Source organism: Dissoconium aciculare (genome assembly GCF_010015565.1).
Source record: "Dissoconium aciculare CBS 342.82 unplaced genomic scaffold K489scaffold_2, whole genome shotgun sequence".
NCBI classification, from domain to species: domain Eukaryota; kingdom Fungi; phylum Ascomycota; class Dothideomycetes; order Mycosphaerellales; family Dissoconiaceae; genus Dissoconium; species Dissoconium aciculare.
The window spans coordinates 60,097-86,537 of NW_022984952.1; the positions used below are offsets into that span (position 1 = coordinate 60,097).

At 54.3% G+C, this 26,441-nt stretch overlaps 14 protein-coding genes across 14 annotated transcripts; 8 read left to right on the forward strand and 6 right to left on the reverse strand.

The window, feature by feature from the left end:
- Positions 1-914: 914 nt before the first annotated feature.
- Positions 915-1,775, reverse strand: K489DRAFT_98105 (uncharacterized protein). Its single transcript, XM_033609098.1, has one exon. It carries the CDS (start codon positions 1,534-1,536, stop codon positions 1,033-1,035), a length of 504 nt encoding a protein of 167 aa, XP_033462811.1. The 5' UTR covers positions 1,537-1,775; the 3' UTR covers positions 915-1,032.
- A 2,629-nt stretch (positions 1,776-4,404) lies between these two features.
- Positions 4,405-6,285, forward strand: K489DRAFT_367073 (uncharacterized protein; the record flags this gene model as incomplete). The annotated part of the gene is made up of 3 exons (XM_033602827.1): positions 4,405-5,551; positions 5,609-5,839; positions 5,894-6,285. 3 exons carry the CDS (start codon positions 4,405-4,407, stop codon positions 6,283-6,285), a joined length of 1,770 nt encoding a protein of 589 aa, XP_033462812.1.
- A 2,640-nt stretch (positions 6,286-8,925) lies between these two features.
- On the reverse strand, positions 8,926-9,369 carry K489DRAFT_367074 (uncharacterized protein; the record flags this gene model as incomplete). The annotated part of the gene is made up of 2 exons (XM_033602828.1): positions 8,926-9,066; positions 9,145-9,369. The coding sequence occupies 2 exons, from the start codon at positions 9,367-9,369 to the stop codon at positions 8,926-8,928; spliced, it is 366 nt and encodes a 121-aa protein (XP_033462813.1).
- Positions 9,370-9,850: 481 nt separating this feature from the next.
- Positions 9,851-11,538, forward strand: K489DRAFT_376162 (amino acid transporter arg-13). Its single transcript, XM_033603858.1, has one exon. It carries the CDS (start codon positions 10,214-10,216, stop codon positions 11,240-11,242), a length of 1,029 nt encoding a protein of 342 aa, XP_033462814.1. The 5' UTR covers positions 9,851-10,213; the 3' UTR covers positions 11,243-11,538.
- On the reverse strand, positions 11,536-13,413 carry K489DRAFT_376164 (H-hydrate dehydratase). Its single transcript, XM_033603859.1, has 3 exons — positions 13,031-13,413; positions 12,818-12,915; positions 11,536-12,692 (listed from the first exon to the last, which is right to left on the reverse strand). Exons 1-3 carry the CDS (start codon positions 13,110-13,112, stop codon positions 11,832-11,834), a joined length of 1,041 nt encoding a protein of 346 aa, XP_033462815.1. The 5' UTR covers positions 13,113-13,413; the 3' UTR covers positions 11,536-11,831.
- A 303-nt stretch (positions 13,414-13,716) lies between these two features.
- Positions 13,717-14,637, forward strand: K489DRAFT_349845 (uncharacterized protein; the record flags this gene model as incomplete). The annotated part of the gene is made up of 2 exons (XM_033602410.1): positions 13,717-14,089; positions 14,301-14,637. Exons 1-2 carry the CDS (start codon positions 13,962-13,964, stop codon positions 14,635-14,637), a joined length of 465 nt encoding a protein of 154 aa, XP_033462816.1. The 5' UTR covers positions 13,717-13,961.
- A 1,380-nt stretch (positions 14,638-16,017) lies between these two features.
- K489DRAFT_98256 (uncharacterized protein) lies at positions 16,018-17,022 on the forward strand. Its single transcript, XM_033609101.1, has 2 exons — positions 16,018-16,181; positions 16,255-17,022. The coding sequence occupies exons 1-2, from the start codon at positions 16,174-16,176 to the stop codon at positions 16,910-16,912; spliced, it is 666 nt and encodes a 221-aa protein (XP_033462817.1). The 5' UTR covers positions 16,018-16,173; the 3' UTR covers positions 16,913-17,022.
- On the forward strand, positions 17,023-18,763 carry K489DRAFT_98244 (uncharacterized protein). Its single transcript, XM_033609099.1, has one exon. It carries the CDS (start codon positions 17,133-17,135, stop codon positions 18,636-18,638), a length of 1,506 nt encoding a protein of 501 aa, XP_033462818.1. The 5' UTR covers positions 17,023-17,132; the 3' UTR covers positions 18,639-18,763.
- On the forward strand, positions 18,764-19,565 carry K489DRAFT_98245 (uncharacterized protein). Its single transcript, XM_033609100.1, has one exon. The coding sequence runs from the start codon at positions 18,888-18,890 to the stop codon at positions 19,389-19,391; it is 504 nt and encodes a 167-aa protein (XP_033462819.1). The 5' UTR covers positions 18,764-18,887; the 3' UTR covers positions 19,392-19,565.
- A 288-nt stretch (positions 19,566-19,853) lies between these two features.
- On the forward strand, positions 19,854-20,391 carry K489DRAFT_398180 (uncharacterized protein; the record flags this gene model as incomplete). Its single annotated transcript, XM_033606928.1, has 2 exons — positions 19,854-20,123; positions 20,197-20,391. Exons 1-2 carry the CDS (start codon positions 19,980-19,982, stop codon positions 20,389-20,391), a joined length of 339 nt encoding a protein of 112 aa, XP_033462820.1. The 5' UTR covers positions 19,854-19,979.
- Positions 20,392-22,652: 2,261 nt separating this feature from the next.
- Positions 22,653-23,433, forward strand: K489DRAFT_406616 (uncharacterized protein; the record flags this gene model as incomplete). Its single annotated transcript, XM_033607274.1, has 2 exons — positions 22,653-22,902; positions 22,976-23,433. 2 exons carry the CDS (start codon positions 22,653-22,655, stop codon positions 23,431-23,433), a joined length of 708 nt encoding a protein of 235 aa, XP_033462821.1.
- A 192-nt stretch (positions 23,434-23,625) lies between these two features.
- Positions 23,626-24,954, reverse strand: K489DRAFT_376170 (CIA30-domain-containing protein). The gene is made up of 5 exons (XM_033603860.1): positions 24,787-24,954; positions 24,611-24,665; positions 24,307-24,475; positions 23,992-24,241; positions 23,626-23,933 (listed from the first exon to the last, which is right to left on the reverse strand). Exons 1-5 carry the CDS (start codon positions 24,828-24,830, stop codon positions 23,678-23,680), a joined length of 774 nt encoding a protein of 257 aa, XP_033462822.1. The 5' UTR covers positions 24,831-24,954; the 3' UTR covers positions 23,626-23,677.
- A 23-nt stretch (positions 24,955-24,977) lies between these two features.
- On the reverse strand, positions 24,978-25,471 carry K489DRAFT_98299 (uncharacterized protein). The gene has a single exon (XM_033609102.1). It carries the CDS (start codon positions 25,339-25,341, stop codon positions 25,027-25,029), a length of 315 nt encoding a protein of 104 aa, XP_033462823.1. The 5' UTR covers positions 25,342-25,471; the 3' UTR covers positions 24,978-25,026.
- On the reverse strand, positions 25,472-26,370 carry K489DRAFT_98319 (uncharacterized protein). The gene has a single exon (XM_033609103.1). The coding sequence runs from the start codon at positions 26,082-26,084 to the stop codon at positions 25,602-25,604; it is 483 nt and encodes a 160-aa protein (XP_033462824.1). The 5' UTR covers positions 26,085-26,370; the 3' UTR covers positions 25,472-25,601.
- Positions 26,371-26,441: the final 71 nt, after the last annotated feature.

A 26,441-nucleotide genomic window follows, 5' to 3' on the forward strand; every position in this document is an offset into this window, starting at 1 on the left:
GTGAACGACCGACGGGCCACCTTTGACGTCTTCCCATGCCCGTGAGCTCTTGGTCAAGGGTACGGCCATGCCTGCCATCATCATGCCCTTGTTATCATGACCGCATTACGGTCATTGGGCCGCATGATCCTTGCCGAGACGGCCGATGATTTGTCCCATTTGAGTAAATGCAGCTGCCACTTCGGGGAGGTAGCCTTATCGAAATGCCCTCCATCCATGCCAAGCACCGATGCTCAGAGACAGAGACTCTCTCGTGTGCCTACTCCAGATACTCTTCGCACTTAAATCACCATACAGTAGAGTGGATGATGATTCGTTGCTCGGCTGGAGTTGCGGACACAGGAACATGATCATCAACATGACTCAAACGCCCTGCATTTCCAGATGATGCAAGGACGATCTGTCTCAGTCGTGCATGGACGGTAGCAAGCAAGCAAGCAAGCAAGCAAGCAAGCAAGCAAGCAAGCATTTCCAAAAGGGAAATGTACCAGGTGCATCGCTTCCCACGCGCGTTTTCCAGGGATTGTGACAAACGCTACAACAACCTGATGATGATCATGGATGATGAGCTCTGACAAATGCACTTCCGGTTCCGCAGTCGTTGGCCCTGCAGATGATTTCCATGTGAAGAATCGTGAGCGGGACTGAAGGTCGTAATCAAGTACCGCACACGACTGCCGATCCGGTAGCGTCTACCTATACATGTTCCGCTCTCCGGCGACTTTTCCTGCGCCTTCGCCCTAGCCGCGAAATATGACACCATTCGTCTATGGACTCGATGAAAGCACGCCCGCATCGCGACCCTCGAATTAGAGCTCAAATGCGATGTTGGTCAGGTGATGACTTGGAATCACCAAAGATACGTTACAAGCAACAGCGCAGTGCTGAAAGGTATGCCTCGACGTTTTTGCGGAGATGCCCGGTGGGTCCAAAGTGCGCTCATTTTCCGCGCCCGCCCGGACGTTGGAATTCATGGAAATCCAATGATAACGTGACGATTTGGACTGGACACGTGCGCGGATGTTTTTTGCGCTATGGGTGGAAAGCACGGGCAGGCATGGAAAGGCCGCATGGTTGATGCGTGTGTGTGTGTGCGCTGCTGTAACCGGCGGGGACCCACTGTTTTCCGTCTTGTCTCTCTCTCTCTGTCTCCGCCGCCCATGCGCTGCACGCACACGCACACACACACTTTTGCGTTGCATTTCCCTCGCCTCGCCTCGCCTCGCCATGTCTGCTTATATTACTGTGGCGTGGCATTGCATGGCGGATGTGCATGTGTGCGTGCGTGCGTGTCTCTCGCGGCTTTGCTGATGCTACCGCGCGCCCCACGCACTGCCACTGCCAATGCTTGATGGCACGAGCGAGCGCATGGCATGGAGATGGGCATCGTATCTGCTGGAGCTGGCGCTGCTGCGTGGGTTTGCGTCCGCCAAGCCGGTAAGATAGGCAATACACATTGGGTTCGTTGTGCCTGTTTCCTTGTTGATCCGCCGCCTTTTCTTGCAGCAGCAGCACTGGTGGTGGGCGACGCTTCATCGGGGGCAAGAGACTTACTCATGTGTGAGCTATTGTTTGGCGCCACCATGTGGAAAGAGTGAATTGTTTGACTCCCCTCCACAGCATCATTCCCTGGCAGAAAGGAGCGCTGCTTGGTGAAGCTATAGCTCGTTCGGTTGGTTCTGACCCGGATCCTTCGCCCGGCGATTCGACGAGGGCAATTCTATGTCTCCTCATCATCTATGGCCATTTCCGACGTACCGGAACCGACAAGCATTGACGAGGAGCAGAGAATTGTACGGGTGAACACTCGTATGTACTGCAGAGGACTGATATACAATCGACAGCACGGGTCGACCGTCCCGTAAACCTGTCTCGTGCGATCCATATATATCTCCAAGCCGCTCGGGATGGGGTTCAGGCGACCTAGATTTCTCTTCTCCGGCCCGGCTTCCTGCTGGACTCGCTCCGAGAGTCGAAGCGCTCTGCTCTCGACCAAATATTCGATCGACCGAAATGTCCAGATTTGGTCTCTACCCACCTGCATGGACATCCGCGTCGAAGTCAGTGGAAATCCTTGGGAGCCAAGTTCCACGTTTCTGTTCCCAATCACTACCACTACTGCCTCCGCCGCGCAACTGTATAGCACATGCAGCAACTAGCGCTGTACTGTACATGGAGCACATCTGGGCAGCATGTAAACATATTAAACGTCGGCTCTTGACAATGCTACCGTACTTGGATCCCCATGTCAATGCTGTACGACCATCGTGGGCGCGGGTCCCGAGGCATGGTCGAGAATTGAGAGCCAAGAACGCCTTCGAACGAGATGCGAAGAGTCCGACGTCGTGGTGGTGGTGAGGTCAGTCTTTTTTTGATTCAGCTGCTTTGCTCCTGTTGGTCTCCCATGTCGTCGGGTTCTCCTGACTGTCGTTGTCACCATTTGCCTCCACTATCCGTTGCCTCCGTCTTTCGTGCATTGTCGTCGGTCTATCAAGCCCAGTCATTCGTTTTTGCCTCTTGTTCATGTCATTCGTTTCGGCAGCCAAGTCCGCATTGCCACGCGGCGTTACAATCTCTCATCTTCAAGTGCCTGCAGTTGTATTCTCCCTGCATTCCCTTTCGGTTTTGATACCCTGTCGTCTGCTGTACAGACAACGTACATGCAAGAGCGAGCGCACCATCACCACACCATCCTTCACGATTCCCTCATTTCGTTTCTACATACGTTCGTAATCTTTTACCTTGTCCGGCGATCCGGTTCACGTTGACCACACCATCTTCTCAGCCCTCATCAATCGTGATTCACTCAAACGACAAGCTATCACCACTAGTCTGGAGGTTTCTTGTCTTGGGTGGAGCTTTCGCGCGCCTTGCAGCAGCAGAACAGCTATCCGTCCGCCACCACACGAGGTGGAGGCATTCTTACCTACGCACTGTACCGCCGGTGATTCACACTGTACCCACTTTGCACCACGCGCGCGAAGTTGCCGCTATCAAACTCAAAATCCGCTCTTGGCCTGCAACCGATTACCACCATCACCACCATCCGGTCAGCGTAACGTGGCTGCTCCGACTGCTCCGCTCGCTGTTGACCAAACGCCCTCTTTCCACCGTCACCGTTTGAACACGCTTCTGCCACCCATCGTGAGCGGAGACTGCGCTTCGCTGCCCTCTCATCTCAACATTGACTCCTGCTCACTACGCTCACGAGCTTCCGATCTTCGAATGCCACGGTCGCTGCGCGATTACACATTCGGATCAACTCGGAAAGTTCAACTGTGCATAACGCACCCTTCCCTGTCCAACTCTCGATCTGAGACCGCCGACAGCAATCGGTGTACGGTACTAAACCTCGACCCTCTAGTCTGGTGCAACCTTTGACGCCCCTGCCCCGCCTGGGAAAATCCACCGTCCGCTTCTGCCGCACTGCATGTAATCCATCACACTGCTTTGTGCACAGAGGAGAGCTCCGACGACAATATTCATCATCACAACAACAACACAGCAATCTCGTCTGCAAATTTCTCCCATCCATCACCATCACCATCACTCTCATCACTTCATCCTGACCTTCATTTTTTATCCACTACGACGTCGTCGATATCGTCTGGCCATCACAGTCGCATTTCTGCCAACGCGTCTTGCCTGCACCGATAACACAGAAGCTCGAGGGCTTTGCGCCAAAGTTGCAGTGGAGTCTGCTCGGCTCAGGCGAGAATACAACGAAAGAGTGGTGAGATACAAAAAGGGTGCAACGCCCGCCGTGCCACGCACCCACCCACACCTCTCATCAAAACGACATCCCGAGCTGTTTAATAAAACAAACGTCCTGCTGGACAATACTTCTTCGCTACTCGTCAAATCTCAAACATATTATACACACTTCACCACACCCACACCCACTCACAGACACGCATCTCGGGGGAAAAGAAAGCAGCAGCAATCACTCGCAGCACAGAGCAGCCACCTGGATTGATTTGACTTTCCCGGCCTCGTTCCTGAGAACGAAGTCCACACACCACGCGCTGATCGCTCCATCGGCGAAGGGAGCTACTTTAGCCTGCAGGGCACGCACGCACGCACGCACACACCACGCTCTCGAGGCACTTTGACACTCTTCTGCCGTGATCTGCTCACTTTCGTCACCGTCGGTGTCGTCGATCCAGGCTCCATTTCCCTACACGACCGTTGCCGACAGCGTGGGTCGGGTCCACTTCCAAGGTCACTTCAGTCTTGCGTGCCGGCTGGACGTATCGTGCGTTCATCGTCGTCGTCGGCCTCCGTCGTGGGCGGCCACATACGATCGTCTCGTCCGACTTCATTGTTCCTTTCTCTTTTGCTTGCGCGATCTCTAACAACCACTCACCGTTGTCACCACCGCCTCCTCCCCCGATCACCTTCACAATGGCTTCGCAACAGCAGCCTTCGTCGCAGCCCTCTCCTTCACATCCTGCCCAACACCACCCACAATCACAGCCGCAGCAACAACATCAGGGCCTACCTTCCATCTCGAGCCTGACTAGCAACTTGCCACATGGCGCACCCATATCACCGGATCAGAGCTCACTCGCCGATTCGACACGAGATTCTGGTACTTGGCCACAGCCTGGACAAAATAAACGTAAGTCATTCTGCGAACAAACTCGACATCGGTCGCGCATCACCGCTGCGTCCAGCAATGCTGTTGAAGATGCCTCACTTTGTCTGCGCCGAGGCTCGCGCATCGTCAGCATCGCGTCGCGCCGCTCCGCAAAGGTCTGTTGCGCAATCAGTACTGACCTCGATTCACATATAGCATTAGGGAGTCAACTTCAAGTGCACACTCTCCTCAACCCAGACGAATCACCTTCCCGGCAATCGCAACCCAACACACCCAACTCGTCTCGCGTCCCCACTCTCACAACTTCGACATTGCCCTCGATCAACCAAGGCTTCCATGACGCACACAATCGCGACAGCTACAAATCGCGCGACAGCTACGCGAGTGGTGGGAGTTACAATCGGGACAGCTATGCGAGTGGAGGCAGTTACAACCGTGACAGTCTCGGACGAGAGTTTGGCCGCGACAGCCGCGATCTAGCACCCCACCTCGACTCCCGACGCAGCAGTGTCGACAGCCGCATGCAACATGGATTCGGTCAACTTCACTTGAACAACGGAGGTAACCCCGTGTCACCATACGAAGGTAGCAATGGCTCGCAGGTTTCACTCGCCGCTCTCCGTCGACCGCAGACTGGTCAACCGCTCTCACCGCTCAGTGCCCGAGGGAGCACGAGGAGTAATCCCGCGCCGCGCGTCGCGCCGCCAATCATGCCTGTTGGACGTGGTCCAGGAGGAGACATTGCGACCGCCGCCAACCCGACGGCTGGTTATGCTTGGGCCTTCCCTGATGGCCCCAGTCCCGAGGAACGGAGGGGATCTGATAGTGGCGATTCTAGCATCGATCAGAGTGTATCCCGCCAGAATAGCTTTGCAGCATCATCTGTCCGAAGCATGTTTTCCACGGATTCCTCGCAACTGCCTGCTGGCCAACGACGACTTGATGAGGGTGGTGAGTTCTGGCATGTCACAAAACGATTTGTGGACTTTAACTAAATATCTTCTACAGAAAACATGACACATCATCACAGCATGGCCCACCGAACTATACAAAACCTCCAAGCTGAAGGTATGCCGCCCGGCGTCGGCAACTACAGTCGGACACCCGAACTGCGCGTCAGCCACAAGCTTGCCGAGAGAAAGCGCCGAAGTGAAATGAAGGATCTCTTCGAGGATCTGAACAAGGCTGTTCCTTCCAATGGAGGCACCAAAGCGAGCAAATGGGAGATACTCACCAAAGGTATAGTCCGAATGTGAATGTCGATCAAAATGCAATTACTAATAATTCACAAAGCCATCGAGTACATTCGCACCACTCAGCACACTGAACGTCAACTCCACGCCGAAGTATCCCGTCTTCAACGCGACGCAGAGTACCACCGTGAAGCCCACAAGGAGAACGACATGCTCAAGACTGAGGTACAAGTCATGCACCAACATCTCCGACGCCTCGACCCGCAAGCCTCCCATGTGTACGGCCACTTCACATCACAGCTCAACCAGCAGCAACAGCAGCAGCAGCAACCTCCCCCATCATCAGGATCTCAACACCAGCAGCACCCCCAACAATCCAACGGCGCTGCAGGTATGTCTTTGCCGCCGTTGAACGCTGGACCAGGTCCTTCACAAGGAGGTCCGCCGCCACCCGCGCCAATGCAAGGTGTCGAGTACGGATTTGCGAGATGAAATATCGGGGAGAAATGAATTTTCGTATTGCTTGACGAGTCCAATTCTGGACATTCGTCTTCGGAACCTCCTGTCTGATTGCAGACAGTCACATAGCGGCGACGCGACCAAGTCTCCGATATGAATTGGTTTGGCCCAAGAACATACACGCAAAATTGGAAGTTTGCCACACAATGTGGAATATAATTGGCTTCTGGATCTACTCGATAAAGTGGCACGGCCGAAGACAGCCAGCTTCTGGGAAAAGACGTCGTGTGCATCTCTTTAGTCGGAAGCAGAGCCCCCGTCAACTGCCACGTTTTTACAAATGCTCACCTGCAATTCCCGCTTTTGCAAATGCGACGCAAAGACGAAACCCACCAAGGTTTCGTGCGATGTGTGTGAAGAAACCGAAGCAACACGTTTTGGCATCCGTTGCAGCTGGCTGATTCTCTACACAACGAAACGAAAATCGCAACCCCCAGCGAAAACCGCTCGCAGCTAAACGACAGACGACGATTTGCACTTCCGCGCCTTTCAAATAGCAGATCCTCTGACATAGCACCAACGCGCTCTCCACGCCAGGGAGCTCGACGCCATTGCGCCTACAGGATGAACCGCATTCTCGAGCATCATCGAAGTCTGGATCGCGCATGTTGCTGACCACACTGGCCGATGGAGTCAACGTCTGGGCACTCGATGGCATGGGCACGGTCTTGACTCTGAAATGATGACTCGCTTTTCCGTCCTTTGTGGCCACGGATCTCCAGCGCGCAAACCGCGACTCTGACCATGATCACCCTAACGAGAGACATTTGCTTCTCGTGTTCTAACATGATGCCCTCTTTTCCGCTGGCTTCCTCCTTCTCTTGATCTTTTTCTTCTCGCCGCGAAAATCTTCGGTCTTCTTCACTTCTTCCTTATCTCTCTCTGTTGCCGTCTGTTGAGATTTTCTGAAATTGTGAATATCTGTTGTTGCACGAAGTCTGCACGAAGCACACGCACATGTCTGTCTCTCTACCTCTGTCTATCACTCTCTCTGTCCCTACTATCCCCACTCTTTATTACTTACGCTCACTATCATTTTTGCTCTCCAAAAAAGAAACTCTTTCGCTCTGACTCTCTTGATCCCTTTACTTCTGTGTCCGATCTTTCTATTCGCTTTTCCCGAAAAACCACCCCGTTTTCGATTTTTAATCATTTTTATTAATGAAATCTCTTCGCCGTACTTGTTATTAAAATGAAGAAAGTCACAAGCCACGTTTTCTTTTCTCCTCGCTGAAGATTTTCGATTTGATGCTCTGAAATCCACTCCTATTATAAATCCATGTCGATGAAGTTCCAATGGTCCCAAGAGATGGCTGATGATGTTCTCCTACCCTTTGCCTCTCGTACTCGTTCATTCTACGCGTAGTTTTAATGGCTCCCTCTCCCTGCTCCTCGTCGTCGTTATCGTACACTCGTACACACCCCTCGCTCCCTGTTTTACAACAATGCGTAGCCGGGCGCTTATCGAGAATTCACTTTTACTCGTTATATATACTAGAGAGAGAGAGGCTCGACTGTCGTTCATCCCGTAAAGGCCCCGGGTCATAACCAGATTGCGGCGGAGGATTCCAGCTTGGGCAAAAAAGAGATTGTGGCGAAGACTGTGATGTTGCGAGAGCAGTGGTTTTTCCCGGGTCGCGCGGAAACAGGATTGTGTATCTACCTGGTATGCCGGATAATCATGATGATTGATCCTGACAATTACCGCTTGGGTTACGATGACTTTTGAGTAAGGGAGATTTTCGGTTTCATCGGTTTTGCATATTCTTTGGTCGCATCATGATAGAAGTCTTCGGGGACGGCGAAACACATGTAAATAGTATAGTGGGAGAAATGATTTGGTCGGCATATGTTTTTATATCGACTCTGCAGGATGTCTTTTTCATCCTCTGACCTGAGCTCTACCATTGCTACATCATCCCTATGACCTTGTTTGATGTGAGCGTGGTAAGGACGCCTTCTATGGGTGGCTTTTGCAGTCGTCCGACTCATCGCCTTTATTCTCTTGACTACGGTTTGCATAGTTTCCTCTGTCGCCCAAACTTCTGACGTCGTTACTACCGACTTAATGTCCTGTCAGACCGTGGAGCTTCAGTCGAGGCTGAGTCGGACTTCCAAATCGTATTAGACTCTCAGTGGAATAGTACCTTGCTCTCGATTTGTTTTTGATGCGCTCGAGCTCCACCTAATCAACAATGGGACCGGATCCTGGCGTGTCTGTTCTTTAGAAACGGTGCTTCCAGAGTAATGCCGACATGTGTCAGGCTGGATATGCGCAATGCTGATGCGACGACGATAATGAGTTCAGACGAAATCTTTTGCCAATGCGTCCGTGCAGGTCGACCGGCCTAGATGAACAAAGGCAGAATGGAAGGCGCAAGCATTAATCTCGGATGTGGCGCGTCGATTTCTTTCGTTCCTCATGCAGAATGTCCCAATCCTGCGAATCACAATTGCGCCTCGAATTGCGGTCGTGCAGCGATATTCGAAAGTAGTCCGAGCGATGCATTCTTCGGAACAGTCTCGGCTCCCTCGAACCCCCAGACCAGATGAGCGAGGTGGTTGACAAAAGAGACAGAGGGGATTTGTGTCCCTCTCGAGGACAAATCCACTTCATGATTTGAGCAATTTGTTCCTCTTCTCACGACGTCGTAGCCGCTCAACACGCTTTTTGTGCATTTTCTCGGCCATCTTCTCATATCGCTCCTTTTCCTCTTTGGCTGTGCGTCGATCTTTGATGCTTTGAATACGCCTCTGTGGAGATTACTGGCATCAGCATAGGTCGGGAGTTTTCAAGAGGACACTGCGAGACTGTAATCATGGTAGACTCACCTGGCGCTCTTCTTCCTTTTCCGCCTTCATCTCCTTTTCGATCTTCTTGACCTCATCGGCTTGTGACTGCTTCATCATGCGTTTCGCGAAAGTGGTCAATCCACTAACGGGACGAAAGGCTTTTTTTGTCTCGTGCCATTGTTTGCCGTTCTTTCGGATTCCTGGCGCGGCGCTGGTAGTATCGGCTGCTGGAGCCGAAGCGGGAACGGTCTCTGCTGAAGCCATGATCTCGCAGTGTTGTTGAAAGAGAAGGCTAGCCGTAGTCAGGGAATTGAAATCTTCAATGTCGAAAGGATAATTTTCGAGCGAACCGATAACCCTGGGAGAATTCAAAAATTCCGGGTTACATAAGCAGCGGGATGACCCAAGAGATCTAGCGGCATCGGGGGAAAACGCGCACGGGCGGTGGGCTTATCGATAAAGAAAACGGCAGCGGGCCATTGTATGACGACGGAATTGGGTACAGTCAAGCACAACTCATCGCGTCTCGTTGGCCCAAAATCTCGCATTGACGAGACGAGACGGAGAAGGCCCGACAACCCACGTCGACGGGGGAAAATTCTTCCACCACACTCGACATTCCTTCGTGTCGTCTTGGCTGGCAAACAGGGAATATATAACATCCCACGACCGCCCCATCTGGATCGCGAAGACATCTCCTTGAACTCCTTCTCCGGGTTCTGTCAACGCAACGACCGAGGAAGAAGAAAAAAGCCGCGTCTGCGCGCTTGCGCGTCGATGACCAGGCATTGCGGGACTTTCATGTGCTAACTACATAGTCTCACCACCAAAAACGTCGATCTGTCACCGCACCATTGCGATTCGTGCGCGATTTACATCAAGTCGGAATAAATAGAGAAGGCGACACAGAGTTCTCAGTGACGAGCAGCAGATCGTCGTCACCGACTCTCCCAGAGATCTCGGCTTTTTCTACCCATTGAATCACAGACATGATTCCACGATAAGGCGGAACAAATCCTCGCGCTCAATCTTTGGCTTGTGGCCAGAGAACGCCACTCTCCAACCAATTACAATAAATTCTCCGAGATCGATACCTGCCTTGGCCGCCATGGAGACCAAATCCGCCTCATCACCTCTCCACCTCAAACCCACCACCACCACCACCAACTCCCCAAAATCCCTCCAAGAATCCCTTCCTCCCGCCACAACCAGCCTCGTCTCAAACCACGCCGTAGAAGCTCTCAAGGACATCGGCTTCGGCTCCATCGCCGGAATCGTCAGCAAATCCCTCGAATACCCCTTCGACACGGTCAAAGTGCGGCTCCAATCCCAACCCGACCACCTCCCACTCCGCTACACCGGCCCGCTAGATTGTTTCCGCCAGAGCCTCGCCCAGGATGGATTCCGCAGCCTGTACCGCGGCGTCAGCGCCCCGCTCGTCGGCGCCATGGCCGAGAACGCCTGCCTCTTCTGGGCCTACCGCGTGACCCAAGACGTCCTGCGCTCCACGCCCTTCCTCTCGCGGCCCGCGGACGAGAAGCTGCCGCTCGCCGCCCTGATCTTCGCCGGGGGCGTCGCCGGCAGTTTCACCTCCGTCGTCCTCACACCCATCGAGCTCGTCAAATGCCGCATGCAGGTCCCCTTCGAGACCGCCCCGCTGTCCCCCGGCCAGACCGCGCGTGCCGCGAGCCCGCTCGCGATCATCGCGGACGTCTGGCGGCGGGACGGCCTACGGGGCTTCTGGCGCGGACAGCTGGGCACGTTGCTCCGCGAGACGGGCGGCGGCATGGCGTGGTTCGGCAGCTACGAGACGCTCACCATGTACTTCCGCGGCGGGCTGCGCGACCCCGACGCGGACAGCCTGGCGATCTGGCAGCAGATGGTCGCCGGCGCGGCGGCGGGCATGAGCTACAACTTCGTCTTCTACCCCGCGGACACCATCAAGAGCAAGATGCAGACGATGGACGTCGGCAGCGGCGGGGCCCGGCCGACGTTCCTCGGGGTCGGGAAGGAGCTCTGGCGGTCGCATGGCATCAAGGGCATGTATCGGGGCTGTGGGCTGACCGTGGCGAGGAGCGCGCCGAGTTCGGCGCTGATCTTTACGATTTACGAGGCGTTGAGGAAGAATCTTGGGTAGGAGGGGAGAAGAAGAGACGGAGATGGAGAGGGAGAGAGAGTTGAGTGGAAATGAGAACATCTATACCTATTTGGAATAGCGGCTCATCGTCTTGCGACAGGAGGGATGGATAGCAAGAAGTGTGGTCAGGATCTCTCTCTGGTCCGATGGGCGGGAGTGTTCTCGAGAGGACCCTCAAGACACACACACGAAAAAAAGAAACAAACAACGGCAGCAGCAGCAGCATCAGGCGTGCCCCCGAAAGAAGAAACCGATTGCATGAAAGAGTGATGGAGAGAAAAAAAAGGAAGAAGAAACCCCCCCCCCCCCCGAAAACATAGAGTTATAGAAAGAGAAACAACAAACCACGTGTTCCTCGAAATCAAATCTGATCAAATCAAATGAACGTGAGAAGACGATTCCAAAAAATCGGCCCAGAGGAGATATCAAAGTTCCACAGTCACCGTCACTCTCACCGTGGCGCACGAAGCACACGATCATACGCACACACGTGTAGCACGAAAGCCAGACCCTCCCATAACAACCAATCATACACGACCATTCCATGTCCATCGCACCAGCAGCAGCAGCAACAGCCTACAGCATCAGCTCACTCCCCTCCCACCTTCTCCCCCAGCAGACCCAAGAAAGCCTCATGTACAAAGCCGGTCAGATCGCCCGCCTGCAGGCTCCTGCCTTTCTCCGCGAACGCCAGGCGCGAACACTCCCTCGTGATCGCGGACCCGCCGAACGCCGCTAGGGCCAGGAGTTCCGCGGCGTCGAGGCCGCCGCCGTGGGGCCACAGGCCCTCGAGGTAGGCCCTGCGCCACGCGAGGAAGGTCGCCACGCAGCCGGTCAGCGTGTCGCCCTGGCCGCCCGACCGCTTGAGGCCGCCCGGGCCCGAGGACACCAGGGTCGTGGCGCCGTCCGAGATGATGTCCTCGTGGCCCTTCTGGATGATGGTCACGCCGCCGAAGGAGCGGGCCAGGCGGGCGCAGGCCTCCTGCCCTTCCTCTGGTCCTCCTCCTCCTCCTCCTTTCCCTCCTGACGGGGAGTCCTTGCCGGCGGAAGGAGGAGGAGGATGTTCGAGGTTCAGATTCTGGGACTTGGCCAGGCGTTGGAATTCCACCACGTTGGGCGTCAGGATGCACTCCTTGTAGCCGTGGATGAGCTCCGGCCGCGTCTGCACGAGGTAGAGGCCGTCGGCGTCGAGCACGACGGCGAGGTTGCGCTCCCGCGCGGCGACGAGGACCCGCGCGCACGTCTCCTGCATCAGGGCGTCGCGCCCGAGCCCCGGCCCGATGACGAGCACGTGGAGGCGGTCGAGCATGGCGATGATCTTGTCCGCGATGCCCTCGGGGGATTCGTCCGCGCCGAGGTTCTTCTCCTGTCGCATGTAGGGGTGCACCATGAGGTTTGGGGAGTAGGTTTTTATGACGTTGGCCGCGGTGGGCTCGCAGATGACGTGCGACTGGTGGGAGAGGAAAGGGGTTAGTGAGTAGGTCGGGTCCGTGGAAGGAGGAATGGCTTTTTTGGCGGTCCCGGTTCGTGTGTGTGTGTTTGTGATTGTTGGAATGGTCACACGCGAACACTTACCATGTCTGCTCCCAGTTTGGCTGATGCCATTGCGGAAAAGTATGGCGCTCCAGTGTAGTCTTCACTCCCCCCCATGACTGCCACGCGGCCGAGTTGACCTTGAGATGGAACGACCGTCAGTCAAAATGATGCTTGGGGCTGTATCAGGCTATTCGATATAGATTGATCAAATCCTCGACATGTGTGCTGTTGATCGTGAGGGATGAATGCTACCTTTGTGGAATTTCTCCAGCATAGGCGGGACCATCTTGTAGACCTTGCCCAGGAGCTCTTTTCTCGAGATGTTGTTGGCCATGGTGATGGTGGTGGTGGTTGTTGTTGTTGTTATTCTTTAACCGTCTGGAATTGTCGTCTCGCTCGCGTAAGAGGGCCGTTTGATGATCGAAACCTCCTCCACGCTTGGCTGATGAGTTTTGTTGAAGTTGTTAATAAGGGAAGAGGAATTCTTGATCGTGTCGTCGAATGATCATTAATGCATTAGATGGTGTTGTCGTACCATCATTGATGCATCAGATGGTGTTTTCGTACAATTATTAATGCATCAGATGGTGTGTCGTATAATCATTAATTCATTAGACGGTGTTGTCGTCTCGGAGATGATGCATAAAACAACATCAAGTCGGAGAGGCTGATGATATGCGAGGAAATCCGACCATCGTCATGTTCGATCATAATTCGTTCATAAAAAAGGACACCCTCGAACATTCACATTCACATTCACATTCACATGCACATTCACATGCACATGCACATGCACATGCACATGCCGCAAACCCTTGGAAGAGTAACAACTACTGTGGTAGTAATAATGATGACAAGCCGCGCCCCACCAAGGTTCCATCATCGGCAGCAGCAAAGCGACGGTCTCTCTCTCTCTCCCCCGCAATTTCTGGCAGTGACGGACCATGACGTAGATTGTTTCGGCGCGGCGATGAAAAGAATCGTCAATGATGATGATGACGATGATTTTGGTTCGTGTTAGAAATACTCCGTGACGATTTTGATCAGAAGAGAGAAAGAAGAAAAAACCTCGTTGCTTTCCTCCTTCGTCTTTCGATACTTTTACAACGAAGGAAACTACACCTCCAACAACAAGACTCCCCACCCACCCGATCACCACAGCCAAACCATATCCATCCCAAATATGAGTTCCGAAGTCCCCTCACAGCCCCCTCACGACCAGGCCTACCGCACGGCCGGCAATCCCGTCGATCAGAAGCCCTTCGAGGCCAAACGTGCCGATGACAATGCCCAGGCCGATGCAGTCCCGATGTAAGTCAGCATCCACCCAGAAAGAGAGAGAGAAAGAAGGAAAGAAAGAGAAAAAAGGAAAGAGAGAAAGAAAGAAAGGAGCCCAATCCCAGTCTCCACAAAACCCACACCTACACCTACAATCCCAAATCCACAACAGTCACCCACCCTCCTCGCAAGACCACCCGCCGACTCTCTCTCTCTCCGCCTCTCCTTCTGACGACCCGCACAGAGGCCACCGCCGCCCACACGACGTCTCCGCCGAGCCCGCCCCGACGTCGCGCGCGCGCGGCATCCACGGCGCGCCGCCGGGCGAGGAGGTGCACGGGCACACGCAGGCGTCGCTGGACAGCGCGGCGCTGGACGCGGCGCAGATGGGCGCGCCCGGGGAGGGCAAGGTCGCGGACGCCGTCGGCCGGAAACCCGGCGCGTCCGGGGCCCAGCCGGGCCTGGAGAGCGACCTGGAGAGGAAGAGGGTGGAGCAGGAGCCGTTGAGACAACAACAGCAGCAGCAGCAGCAGAGTGGAGGAGAGGTGGATGTCCAGGGGGTTTTGGCTTCGAGGGGATAAATCTGTTTGTTTGTTTGGTGGACCGGAGAGAGAGAGGTGGGTTTTGGAATGCAGTCTGGGAATTCGGGACAAAAAGTTGGGAATTGCATGTTTGGCGATGGCGGGATCGAGATGCACGATGATGATGATGATGATGATGATGATGACAGGGATGCTTCGATGATGCCATGAATCGGAAAGGGAAAAAAAAGAGATAGCGGTTCGGGAAATCGAGTTTTGTTCGTTTTTGACAGACAGACAGACAGGCAGGCAGGCAGACACACGTATGAATATAGCATATCCCAGCGATCATGGCGAGTGATGGGAACCGAGCGGGGACATCCGACGACGACGACGACGATGAGGGTCATGGTTCGGGCGGACAACAGGACCAGGGGAATGTCATGGATGCAGAAACCTCCCTTGACGGATCGATGGGGACCACTGCTACAGCACATCTGATGATCACGATGGACAGCAGAGCAGAGCAGAGCAGAGCAGGGATTCTCCATCCCGTCGATCCGCTCATCTGGAAAAAGGCTCCCCTTCCCGGCAGCGGTAGCGGTAGCGAGAGGCCATGCCACATGCGAAAAAGAAATAGAAACAGAAATAGAAATAGATTTGGGGTTGGATGTGAGACTACAGCCCATCAACAACCGTCCGTCCCAAGGTTCCCCAAAAGGATACCCAACCTAGGTGGGTAGATATGCATCCATTGGAGAGCAGAGGAGAAGAGGGGATTTTGGGTACAGCCGCGTGTCTTTCACCGTAAGAATTAGGTTGCCGTTGTGAATTTTCTTCGCCGAGAATGGATTTGGTTTCTTTGTTTGGCTCTGGGCTGTCTTGGATTGAGAAGGTGGTACTTTGTAATGCAATCGGGGAGGCGGCTGTTCGGTGGGTGGGTGGGATTTGATGGCGATTTGATGGTGATTTGATGGCGATTGGGGCGAAGATTTGGGACGGGCTTGTCGAGGAGAGAGATGGATATTGATGATGGTGTTTCGGGCATCCCGCTCGTCGACATCACCATTGTCATTATTATTGTTACTATTGTTAGTATTATTTTCATCATCATCGCATAGTCCGCAGAGTATCCATGGAGGACTTGAGTGGTTGATATGCGGGTGCCCAGGTGGGAGTGGAGATGTTGGACGTATTGTAGAAGGGATAATAAGGATGAATTGGATTCAGGGTCAATCTGCGCGTAGGATATTCCATGCATTCTCCCAATGGATTCAATGGTAGAGGGCTGAAATGGGTGGCCCATCAGGTGGATATTGGAACCAACCGGCAAACTGGACCGGGGGGGTTTTCAACGTCTTCTCGTCTTTCCCTTCCCATCACTGTCTCTCTCTCACTGTCTCTCTCACTGTCCCTCCCATCGCGTCTCCTCTCATTCTTGCAGGCTTCTCAACCGATTTCAGTTCCCATCAGATGGATGTGACAGTCTTGTCATTATGACTGATAACCTCCTGCAGTGTCGGTCTGGGTATCGTCCCGCCGTGGTTGGATCCTCGCACCCAATGAATGGATTAATGTGGAACAGCGAAATCGATCATGCCCAGGTGTGTTTCGTTCGTCCCATCTGTGAGAGCACAGGGAAGACTCCGCCCGAGTTGTCAGTCACATTCATCACAGGGAAGACTCCGCCGCCGACCCAACATCAATATCATCAATGTCATGTCGTGTCACTGTCGTATGGGCGAGCGACTTGGGCGATCCTCTCGCTGCAGCTTCTTCTTCTTCTTCCCTCGCGCCTGTCTGTCTGCCTCATCGGTCTGTCTATCGGTCTGTACTGGCGGCAGGGGATATATGCTGTCGGCCGTCATCAATCAAACTGTACAGTAGGTGGAGTTTGGTGGTGATGGCACAGACAGACAGCGTACAGTACAGTACACTACACGCCTGCACACGTTGGATTTCGGGGAGAATGCACCAACCGATATACGCGTACAAATGCAGCACCAGTACAGTCCAGTATCTTCCACACATATCCCTCTCTCCATACTGTCTGTCTCTTCACCGTGCTCACACGCCAAGTCCGTCATTGCCCTTTCTCTGCTTTCTTCTACATACGCCGGAAGTGGCGTTCGGCTTCAGCCACCTCGACCTGCGTCTGTCCACTTCTCTCTTCCAAATCATACGCCTTCTCCCAGCATTTAAATCGATTCCCATCCATCTCTATCCACTTCCTCCTCACCATCTCCGATACAACGTGTCAGAGCGGCGTACACCATCTCTTCGGGCCTTTCTCCGTCAAACACTGGCTCGGGCGTACGGCTGTGAAGGAGGCTAACGAAATGACCAACGAGTCCGTCTTCTCGTCATCTGATCTCTCCACCAACGAGACCTCCCGCGTGCGACTAATTATATCAACGCGGCCTCCCATTCGCGAACGAGATGATGGGGAAACTCTTCTAGTGCTGCTTCCATCACTTCTCGTGCCTATCGACTAATCACCGATCGAGTATGGTCCCAGGGGAGCGTCCCTTCAACACCGTTTCGAACGCGCAACGATGGCGACTTTTCTGGACGATTCGGATGAGACATCGCTAGTCTCAATTCCCCTCCAGACCCGCCCGGCGTCCGACCACATCAGTGTTGCATCCGCGCCCTCCGTATCTTCCTCGACTACAACTATCACCACTGTCCCGACGACGGGATCGTCAGACGATGGGCTGCGCTCCTCTTGTTCGATTTCTTCGAGTGATACAGCATCCATCACCACCACCTCTGACGACAGCGGCAGAGACGGATCTCCCACCGGAAATAAGCTCACTGCGGTAGAGGGCCCCCCGCCATCGGAGCAGCCTCTACAAGGAACTGCATTCATCGATGAGTGGGAAGCGGAGGTCCTCGATTATGCGATTCCTACCCTGAACAATCATCTCACCCGAAAGAAAAGCAAAACGGCCATGAAGTACTTGCGTCGCGACTCTCGCGAGTCCCTCCAGGTTCATCAACGTCGACGGTCGTCCTCCTGGAGCGGACAGCAACGACCCTCCACCCCGGAGATAGAATATCCTCCCATGCAAAGCCTCAGCGACATCGCAAGTGAAAGCTCCATCTCCGACCTGTCCGAGACGCTCTCCACGATTAGCGATGACGATGATTTGGATCTCCTCGACGAGAAAATCCCTCCGGCTCCGCTCAACAGCCGTACTGTCCTAGTCGCGTATTGCAACGACGGCCCCGCGTCCCTCGATCACAATCCCGACACCACAGTTCTCGATATGCTGGATCTCATCTCCTGTCTCAGCGACTATGACCCCGCCGGAAACAAAACCACCGACCCGCCGAGCAGGACTGTATCCAAGCGGATGTCTCACCAATCGATCAACGCCTCCAGTCGCAAACTCGCCTCCCTCCTCGGCCCGGATTTCCACGGCAAAGCGACCAAACCTTCTCCAAGCGCACAACAACCCCCATCAAAGACGTCCCTGTTCCGCCGCCGCTCCCTCCTCCCCCTCCGACCTTCGTCCTCCTCAGCATCCCTCGCCGACCCCGTCCGTCGCGCCAGCGGTCCAGCCTCGCCATCATCCCAACCAAGCCTGACCTCGTCCCGCTCCTGCGACTTCCGCGAGTCCACCACCCTCACGCCACGAAGTTCGTTCCTCCGCGCATCCGCCGGCAGCACCAATCCTCGGAACTCCTTCCTCAGCGTCCCCGGCAGCGACATCCACCACCACCCCACCCCAAGCCTATCCCGCTCCTCCTCCCACACCGACGACGGCGAAGACAACGACGATGAAAACGACGACCTCTCCTGCGCCGCGCCTCCCGACATCCCCCTCGCGCCGACCCACCACCACCACTTTTCTCTTCCACCCCACCCGCTATCATCATCATCGTCGTCACCGTCGGGCGCAGCAGGCCGGACTCCAGCTGCAGCTGCGGCCGACCCTCCGGAATTCTACGTCCATCCGATCTACGCGGGCGGCGGGTTCGGCCGTTCGAGGTTCTCGGCGTTTCGGCTGTCGCCGCCGGTGAAGACGGCTTGGTTCGTCAATCGGGAGGGATGAATTTCTTTCTTCTTTCCTTTTTTTCGCTTACTTTTCGCTTTCTTTTTTTCGTTTTTGCTCCGTTTTTTCTTTCGCGTTCCAGGGCGGTGGTTTGGCCTTTTCTTTTCTTGGTTTCTTGGAACAGGAGCAGGAGCAGGAACGGGATGAGATTGATGGATCTGTATGAATTGGACGATGGTTATGGGTATGTGTATGCTTATGTGTATGTGTATTTATATTTAACGAGTGTACGTTTTCCGACGACGATATATGCGTGTTTTCGCTCGATGCTCCGAACTTTCCCCAGTCGTCGTGGCATCCGCGATGGCAGCCGGAGGGAGAACGTCCCCGCCGTTCCCTCTTGTTGTTTTGGATCTCTTCTTCTTCTTCTTCTTCTACTGTGATAAAAGAGAGAAAGTTTCCGTCCTTCTCGTCGTCGTCCTCGCAATCCATCCTCCATCCTCCTTCCTCCTTTCTCCTTCAATTCTCTTCGACGAATACTCCTACGTGTTCGTTTCGCCCCGGTATCCTTTTTTCTTGTGTCCTTTCTTTGCTTCCTCTCGCGATAGCCACGCCGACGATTCCCGTCCTATGATAGATGCGACCCTTCCCCGTCACGCAAGGGGGAGTGCTTTGACGTCATGCACAAAGTGTCTCATGCCCGGGAGACAAGCCGTGGCTTTGGAGATTTCTCGCCGGAGAAACCGCGAGAGCACGCGTCTCTGGGGATGCTCACCCGCCCAGCCAGCCAGAAGGACAGACAGACCCGGTTGAAATCGGACGGCCATCTCCGACGGCGCATGGAGAAAATGTACAGAGCTCTCTAATTACTAACAGTGGGCAGGCCGTTCAAAGCGTACAAACGGCAATTGCTTATCGACGCATCCAGTGCTTGGTTGGTTTTGGTTCATCGGAGTGATAGTCCGTCCAATTCGATCGAGTCTTGTGGGTATTAGACTGTATTTATATCTATATATGCCTCTTTGGAATGAATTCCACCGTCAACGATACGCGGACGTTCGCATCGACAGCGACCGACCATTTCCAGTCATGTCATTCAGGTCTTCAGCGTGACGTGCAATGAGACATTGGGAGTACTTCCTGTGGCTATTGCGGATCTCATGATCATTTGTCGGCGTGATGTTCTCATCGCTGTTGTCGTTCTCATGTCACTATTCCCAGAGCGGAGTCTAGAATAATTATGATCTTAGCAATAATTGAAATAGAGATATCATCAAATCAATCGTAAATCCAGATTCTGGGATCCACTTGCAGGTGAACGCATCCGTCAGACAGACAGACAGACAGACGAACAAAAGACCCCTGCACAGGTGGGCAGCTCCTCCCACCCTCTCCTTCAACATGCTTGCCATCGTTTATTCTTCGGCTCTCTTCATCGCGCAATGTTCAACATGGACAATAACTCCCGGGATTGGTCATTGCGCTCGATTCGCTTCGATACCTAAGAACAACTTCGGCATCGCCAGAAATGTGACTTATGATCATGTGAGTCCCATGATTTTGCCTCCTCGCGTGGGATACGCAAGAAGGAGTTGGAAACCACCATGCCGATGTGTAGGTCATTGTCGGCGGAGGCACTGCAGGCTTGGCCGTGGCATGCCGCCTCGCTGTCGATGGCACGAAGAGTGTGGCGGTCGTAGAAGCCGGAGGGCTCCCTCAGCTCAACGATGGCAACACCTGGGTCATTGCGGCCTACTATCCTTTGTATGGCGCGATCACGGAGGAGTCGGTCCTTGGATTCGATTCCCTTTGATTGAATGGGGATCTGTCACGTAGCCGGAGCCAGGCTTGGGAGGGCGAAAACTTCATTATGGGCGTGGAAAGACGCTCGGTGGAAGGCAGGTGAAGCTTGAACACTGCGATAAACGTCAGGTACTAATGTCGGGAAAGCTCAGCTCAAATTGCCATGGTTTACAATCGCGGCGCCATTGGGTCATGTCAAGCCTGGTCGGGTCTTGTAGGAGATCAGAGTTGAGGTTCGACAATCCCCTTCCTGGCCTCCCACGCAGTATCCATTGCTCCCCGGCGAATGCAAGATTTTGAGCGGCGAATGCCAGCGTGCCACCCCCCTCCGAAGCATACAACGAGAGCGCTGGCCCGCTGCAGGTCTCGCATCCCAACTATGCGCAGGTCTTCTCAAGCTATATCAGCGTCGCGATGCGCGAGTCTGGCATCTCCGAGCAGCAAGATTCCAGCAGCGGTAGTCTACTTGGTAGCCAATACGCACCTCTGACAATTTCGTATCCCGAAGAAGAACGCGCCTCATCAGAGTCGACATACCTCCGTGCTGCGCTGTGGGGGTTTGGCCCTGCGATTCATGATGCACCATGCGCATATTATGAGACGTACAGATTCGGGTTTGATCCCGATCGGATATGCTACGAACTGACCGCATCATACTTGGATGTTTGCACGACTTATCGTCATTCTACCTGTCATATCGATCCGCGCGGCTCATCGTGCGTTTGTTGGGCAGATATTGTCCAGGAGTCGCAGGTGAGGTCAACTGTTAAATGTGGTAGTTTTGATCACGAACGGCGAATTTTCCATCATTTAAAATGACGGGTGGTCCGCCTGAAGTCAGGCTCCATCGCCTGTTCCACAGATGTGCATGCGTTCGTGGATGTTAACAATTTGTTGGTTGATTGTCTGTTGTGGCTACCTAGGTATCTATGAGAAGTTTCAGAAAGTGAGAGTCTCAAGATGGCCTGTGTTCAAGTAGACGAGGGCATAGAGAAGAGATGTTTTAATCCCGTCGCGTGTGCGAAAGAAACTGCACGACATGACACCCTGCATGGCGTTTGCTGCACGTGGACGGCCCCACGTGAAGTGTCCTGATTCAGTCGACCTCACCTCCCACGCGATCGCGGCCAGCAAAATTGCCAACACACCCACACGTGCTTCTCATCTTCATCTTAACACAGTCTCAAACCACAAGCCCTACTTCCTTGACAATAATAGCCAAAGAAATCCCATTAATCAAATCTCCTTCCAAGCGAACGAATCAACAAACAGCACATTGACCAGAAAAAGCAAACCAAGCGCATGGGTTTATCCCTGCAGCCAAGACAAGAACCGAAGGATCGACAGCGCCACGGCTGAAACGGAGATCCGTGAGAGGACGAACGGACTACCCCTCCAGCTCTAGACTCGAATTTTCATCCTCTTTTGGCCATCGTATGTAAAAAATGTACTTCCTTTGTTCCCACGAGGGCTGTGCAATGCAATGTATTGTAATGTAATGTAATGTAATGTAATGCATGTGGGCCCTGCCGTCGCGTTGTTCCCCAGGACTGCACCGCACCACATCACGTCCCGCTTCTTCCCTTTCAAGCGCTCGCCCGTTCGTGCTCGTCCGCTCGCGTGGCAGCCCGAGGACCAAGCACATGGGATTTCCGGGGAAGGGACACAAATTGACATGCAGCGAGAGGTGGGTAAACCGTCTCCCACTGAGGGCCGGCCTCTCGCTTAGCATCGCACGTGCGAAAAAAAAACCAATGGCGAGTAATATCCCGTCGATCTCCCATGGTCTCTGCCCGTAGTCCCTGGATCTCTGCACCTCTGCCCAGTTCTGCCTGCAGCCTGGTTTGTTGATCATCTCGCTTGGTCACTTCATTCCCTCTTCGCGTGGGAGGCTAGTGAGCGGACGACGAATCGGGAGGGTTTCTGTGACGAGATGCGTTGCCCTGATGCGGCGGCGGCGGTGTGCTCGGTGGAGGATCGATACTTTTTTCGTGCCAGCACATGGGCGGCCCGACGAGCTGGGTGTTATTTTGTGGAGGCTGTGATGTTGCGCCAATGCCATGCCAGAGCTGCGGGTTCGCCAAGTCCTGCGAAACCTCATGTCGTCTGGACTATATAGATGAGACGATGTCCCGAGTTTGAACGAAGAAGGTTTTTTTTCCAGTCCTGTAGTGCACGTCTTGACATTAACCATTCCATACTGATCTGGAAAGAATACACGCTTCCCACGCGCAACACAACACGACACCTCTCGTCTCTTCGATCATCATCATGCGTTTCGCACTCGCAGTCTTGTCCATGGTTCTGCCATTGGTCGTCGCGACCGACGAGGAGGTCTTCGGCAAGCACGAGACTTCCTTTGCGGATCCCTTCACCGCGCTGCTCGAGCGCCGCATCTGTCAATCTGTGCCGGTCCGCTTGTACTCCTGCGAGGCGAGTTGCGGGACAGGCTACCGGTCATGCGTATACGACACCATGTGCTTCAACCCGTCGGCGGGCGAGACGTGCTGCTCCACCGGACGTAAGTTCCGACGATTCTTGGAAGCTCCTTCCACAACAACGTCCAGTTACTGACCAGGATGTGCTGCGTGTAGAATATTGTCGATCGGGCACCTACTGCACATCGGGCGGCTGCTGTCCCAACGGGCAGACCTGCCGCGGCAACGCCATCGGCACATTGCCGGGCTACCAACTCACGCCGACGACGACGACCGCGCGTGCGACGACCACGCGTGCAACGATTGATTACACGACTACGTCAACCCGGACTACCACCTTCACGACACCGACGACCACTTCGACCAGGACCACCACAGCGACGACGGCGACGACGACTTCCAGCACCAGCTCCTCGACCACCTCGACGACAGCCACCACGAGCATCGCCTTGGGCACTGGCGGTGGTGGGGTCATCGTGGGTCCTGCGACGGGCGCCGTCACGCCGACGACTGCGAGGCCGACGGTGGTGAACGTAGGTGGAGCGGAGGAGCTCGCAAGAAACACCTTTGGGGGTGCGTTGGCGGCGATGGTGGTTGGGCTTTTGGCGCTTTGATTCAGAATGGGCTTATGGGACCCTGTGTGAAGCATCAGGAGCAGGGAAGGAATTAATCATGGAGTGCTGGGAGATGATCGGTGAGTCTATATCTCACCGGGTCAAGGATGTCGCTCATCCACAGGGAGCGACGTGGAAGCTAGGTCATGAATATGCGCCACGAATTAATGACCTCTAAGGAGGCATGTCATTCTCCTCATAACTGCTGTAATCTTGATCGAAGCCGTGCTCAACGCGTCCAGTCTCATACCACGTTGGACGGCCCCAGTCGACAAGAGTGGCGGCCCGTGAAGTAATATACAGCGAATAAGCACAAGGATGCTACCAGAACGACCGGGAGCTTGTCCCATGGCTGAGCGCGAGCTGTGGCCGCAGGTAGACCTTTCTCCAGGCCGTTCGAGTCTCTGGCAGCCACGGCGTATGTCTGATCCGGGACTTCGGCCAACGCTGAGATGGAGCGGATCGATAACGAGAAGTCGCCTTCCTGAGTGCCGAAGAAGCTATGACACAGCATAATGAGTATATGGAACACGTTTCGCATGAATGTGATGTCCGTACCTTCTCATCATCAGGCTGAAGCGCTTGACATGTTCCAAGTCGATGGGCTTCGCGTCTGGTTGGAGCCGACCTCGGTATGTCGCATTCAGGCTCGACCACGGGATGAAGACGACACGATCGGTTGCGTCGCCAGGGATCGTTTGCGGAGGAAGCTCGAAGTCACACTCGTAGGAGATGGAGGCTTGCTCGCGACCGTTGGTCTCATTTGTGGGTAGAAGCTCATCCTTCAGAGTGAGCGTGTATCGCTTCTCTGTTGGTTGAAATCTGTCAGACTCATCGCCGCGAGGCACTTGAATGGGGATTCAATCGACATACTGTCGCCTTTGGCTACGGCAATCTGAATGCCGGCATATTTGGACAAGTCCCAACTGCAATCCTCGCCAGTGGTACGTTGGCTCGCAAAGCCCGCGCCGCCCAAGGTCTGGATGTCAAGGTTCCCATAGAAGCGGCCGATACCGCCCGAGATTTCGAGGTATGATTGTGACTACCAGAAAGAGATGAGTTGTGAGCAAGGATGACTTCATCGCCATGCTAAACCACGACTTTCGTCCTGCTGTCGGAGACACAATGTCCTTGACGATTCAAAGTCGAGGCCGAAGAAGCGTGCCCTACAACTCACCTTTCCGCCGCGAACGCGATCGTCAGATGCAGTCCAATCACCAGCTTCCCATTTCCTGTTCGTTGCAATGAGGTCAGAGTTTATATCAAAAGAGGAACCAACACGAGCTTGCTAAGGATGGAGTACACTAGACTGGAAGGAAGGAATGAATGAGGAAGATTAGCTCCGGAACCTACTTTTCGCCGCCGAACAACGGCAGTGCAGCAGATCGCTTGGCCATGGTTCTGTCCTTCAGCTGGATGCGGGTCCAAAGGGAACGGAATGGATCTCTGAGACACCTGGACGGAGATGGTGGTGCTGGCGTGCGCGCAATCGAGGTCGCTTGCTTGCAGAACGACGCCTTGAGGTACGGTTGGGCTAATCACCGCACCAATTCGTCATTGATGGCTGGGCTGGCTGATCACGCATCGTGAGCCCTAATTTGCCCGCCTGAGGCCGAAAGTGCGAGCAAACCACCGTTTCCGGGCCCTGTTCATGCGCGGGCCAAATTGCCTAATGCGGGAAGGCAATACAATGTATTTTTGGTCTCGGCCAGCGCTCGAAGCGCTTCCGCAGGATCGCGCGGCTGTCGATCTAGTGTGAATTCTGGTGTTGTTTTTGGGGCGAACTATTGGATACGCTATCGGTGGGTTCGATTCCACGACAGCGTGCCATTGTTGGTCCAGACTAGAGGAGCAGACGGGGAAAGAGTGGCGCAACAACAGCACGCGCGAGAAAATTCGAGCTGCCATGAACGGACAAGCGAGTCTCCAAAAAAAGAAATCTGAGATACAAGCAAGAATCGCGATTTCGGCCCCTCAAGTAATTTCCATGTCCACATAATCCGCAACAGTCAGTGTAGCGAGCGAGGCCAGACCAGAGTGCTGTCTGTTTACAAATGGGCAGATAAGCGAAAGCACCGATCTGGCGGGCCAGAGTAAAAGAGGGGACCTATTCTTATCGTCGCCGGTTTCTCCTCAAGCCTCATCAAGCCTCGCCATCATCATGATCATCAGGCGAAGGAATGCGAGATACGGTAGGCCGTGAACCCTCGCAACGACCGCATCGTCGGCGTTTCTACCCCTCGACATGCATGCCATTTCCATCTCATCGCCGAGTGAAGTAGGGCTTTTCTGTTCGCTGCTCGGGAATCACGAGGTGAAACAACGTGGTGTGCGGAGATATCTCCCTCTCGCTCTCTCTCGCGTGGCCAATCAAGCGAAGCGAACCTGAAATACAAGCCCTCGAAGCCTTGTGTCAAACGTTGCGTTGCATGTGCCGTCCTGCTCGCGTCGCACCTAGCCCCATCCTCTTCCGTTCCTGCCGCGTGATGGGCGTCGTGATAGGCTCTGCAGAAGGTGGAGGCCGGAGCCAGGAGCCAGGAGCTAGGAGCCAGGAGCAACACTTGGGAGGGTGGAGGGTGCGGTGGAGATCTATGTATATCCCGCCGGGAAGGAGAACGTGACGCTAGCAAGAGAGCCGCGCAGCGAATCATCGGCTCTGATCGCGATGTTTTGAACGGACCGATCGAGAGTGGTGAACATGCAGAAGGGGGGAACGTCGAGTCCGCGTTACCGATTGCGTAAAGATCGACTTTTGCTCGCAATTTGTTACCGATTTGATTCTCAGGACGGAAACTTTCCCCGTTTCGGATTGTGATGAGCAGGCAGATCTAGGCGAGTGTTGAGCGAGATGTCCATATCCCGGGTTGGTGGCTGCGATAAGCTGATCAGTGATACAAGTGATTGGGGGTATTTTTAGGTTTACTTTCTTTATTTCCACAAACGTACACGACGGAAACGTGACAGGGAGCAAGGAGCAAGCGAGTAGAAGCGCTTCGAACGATGGGCGT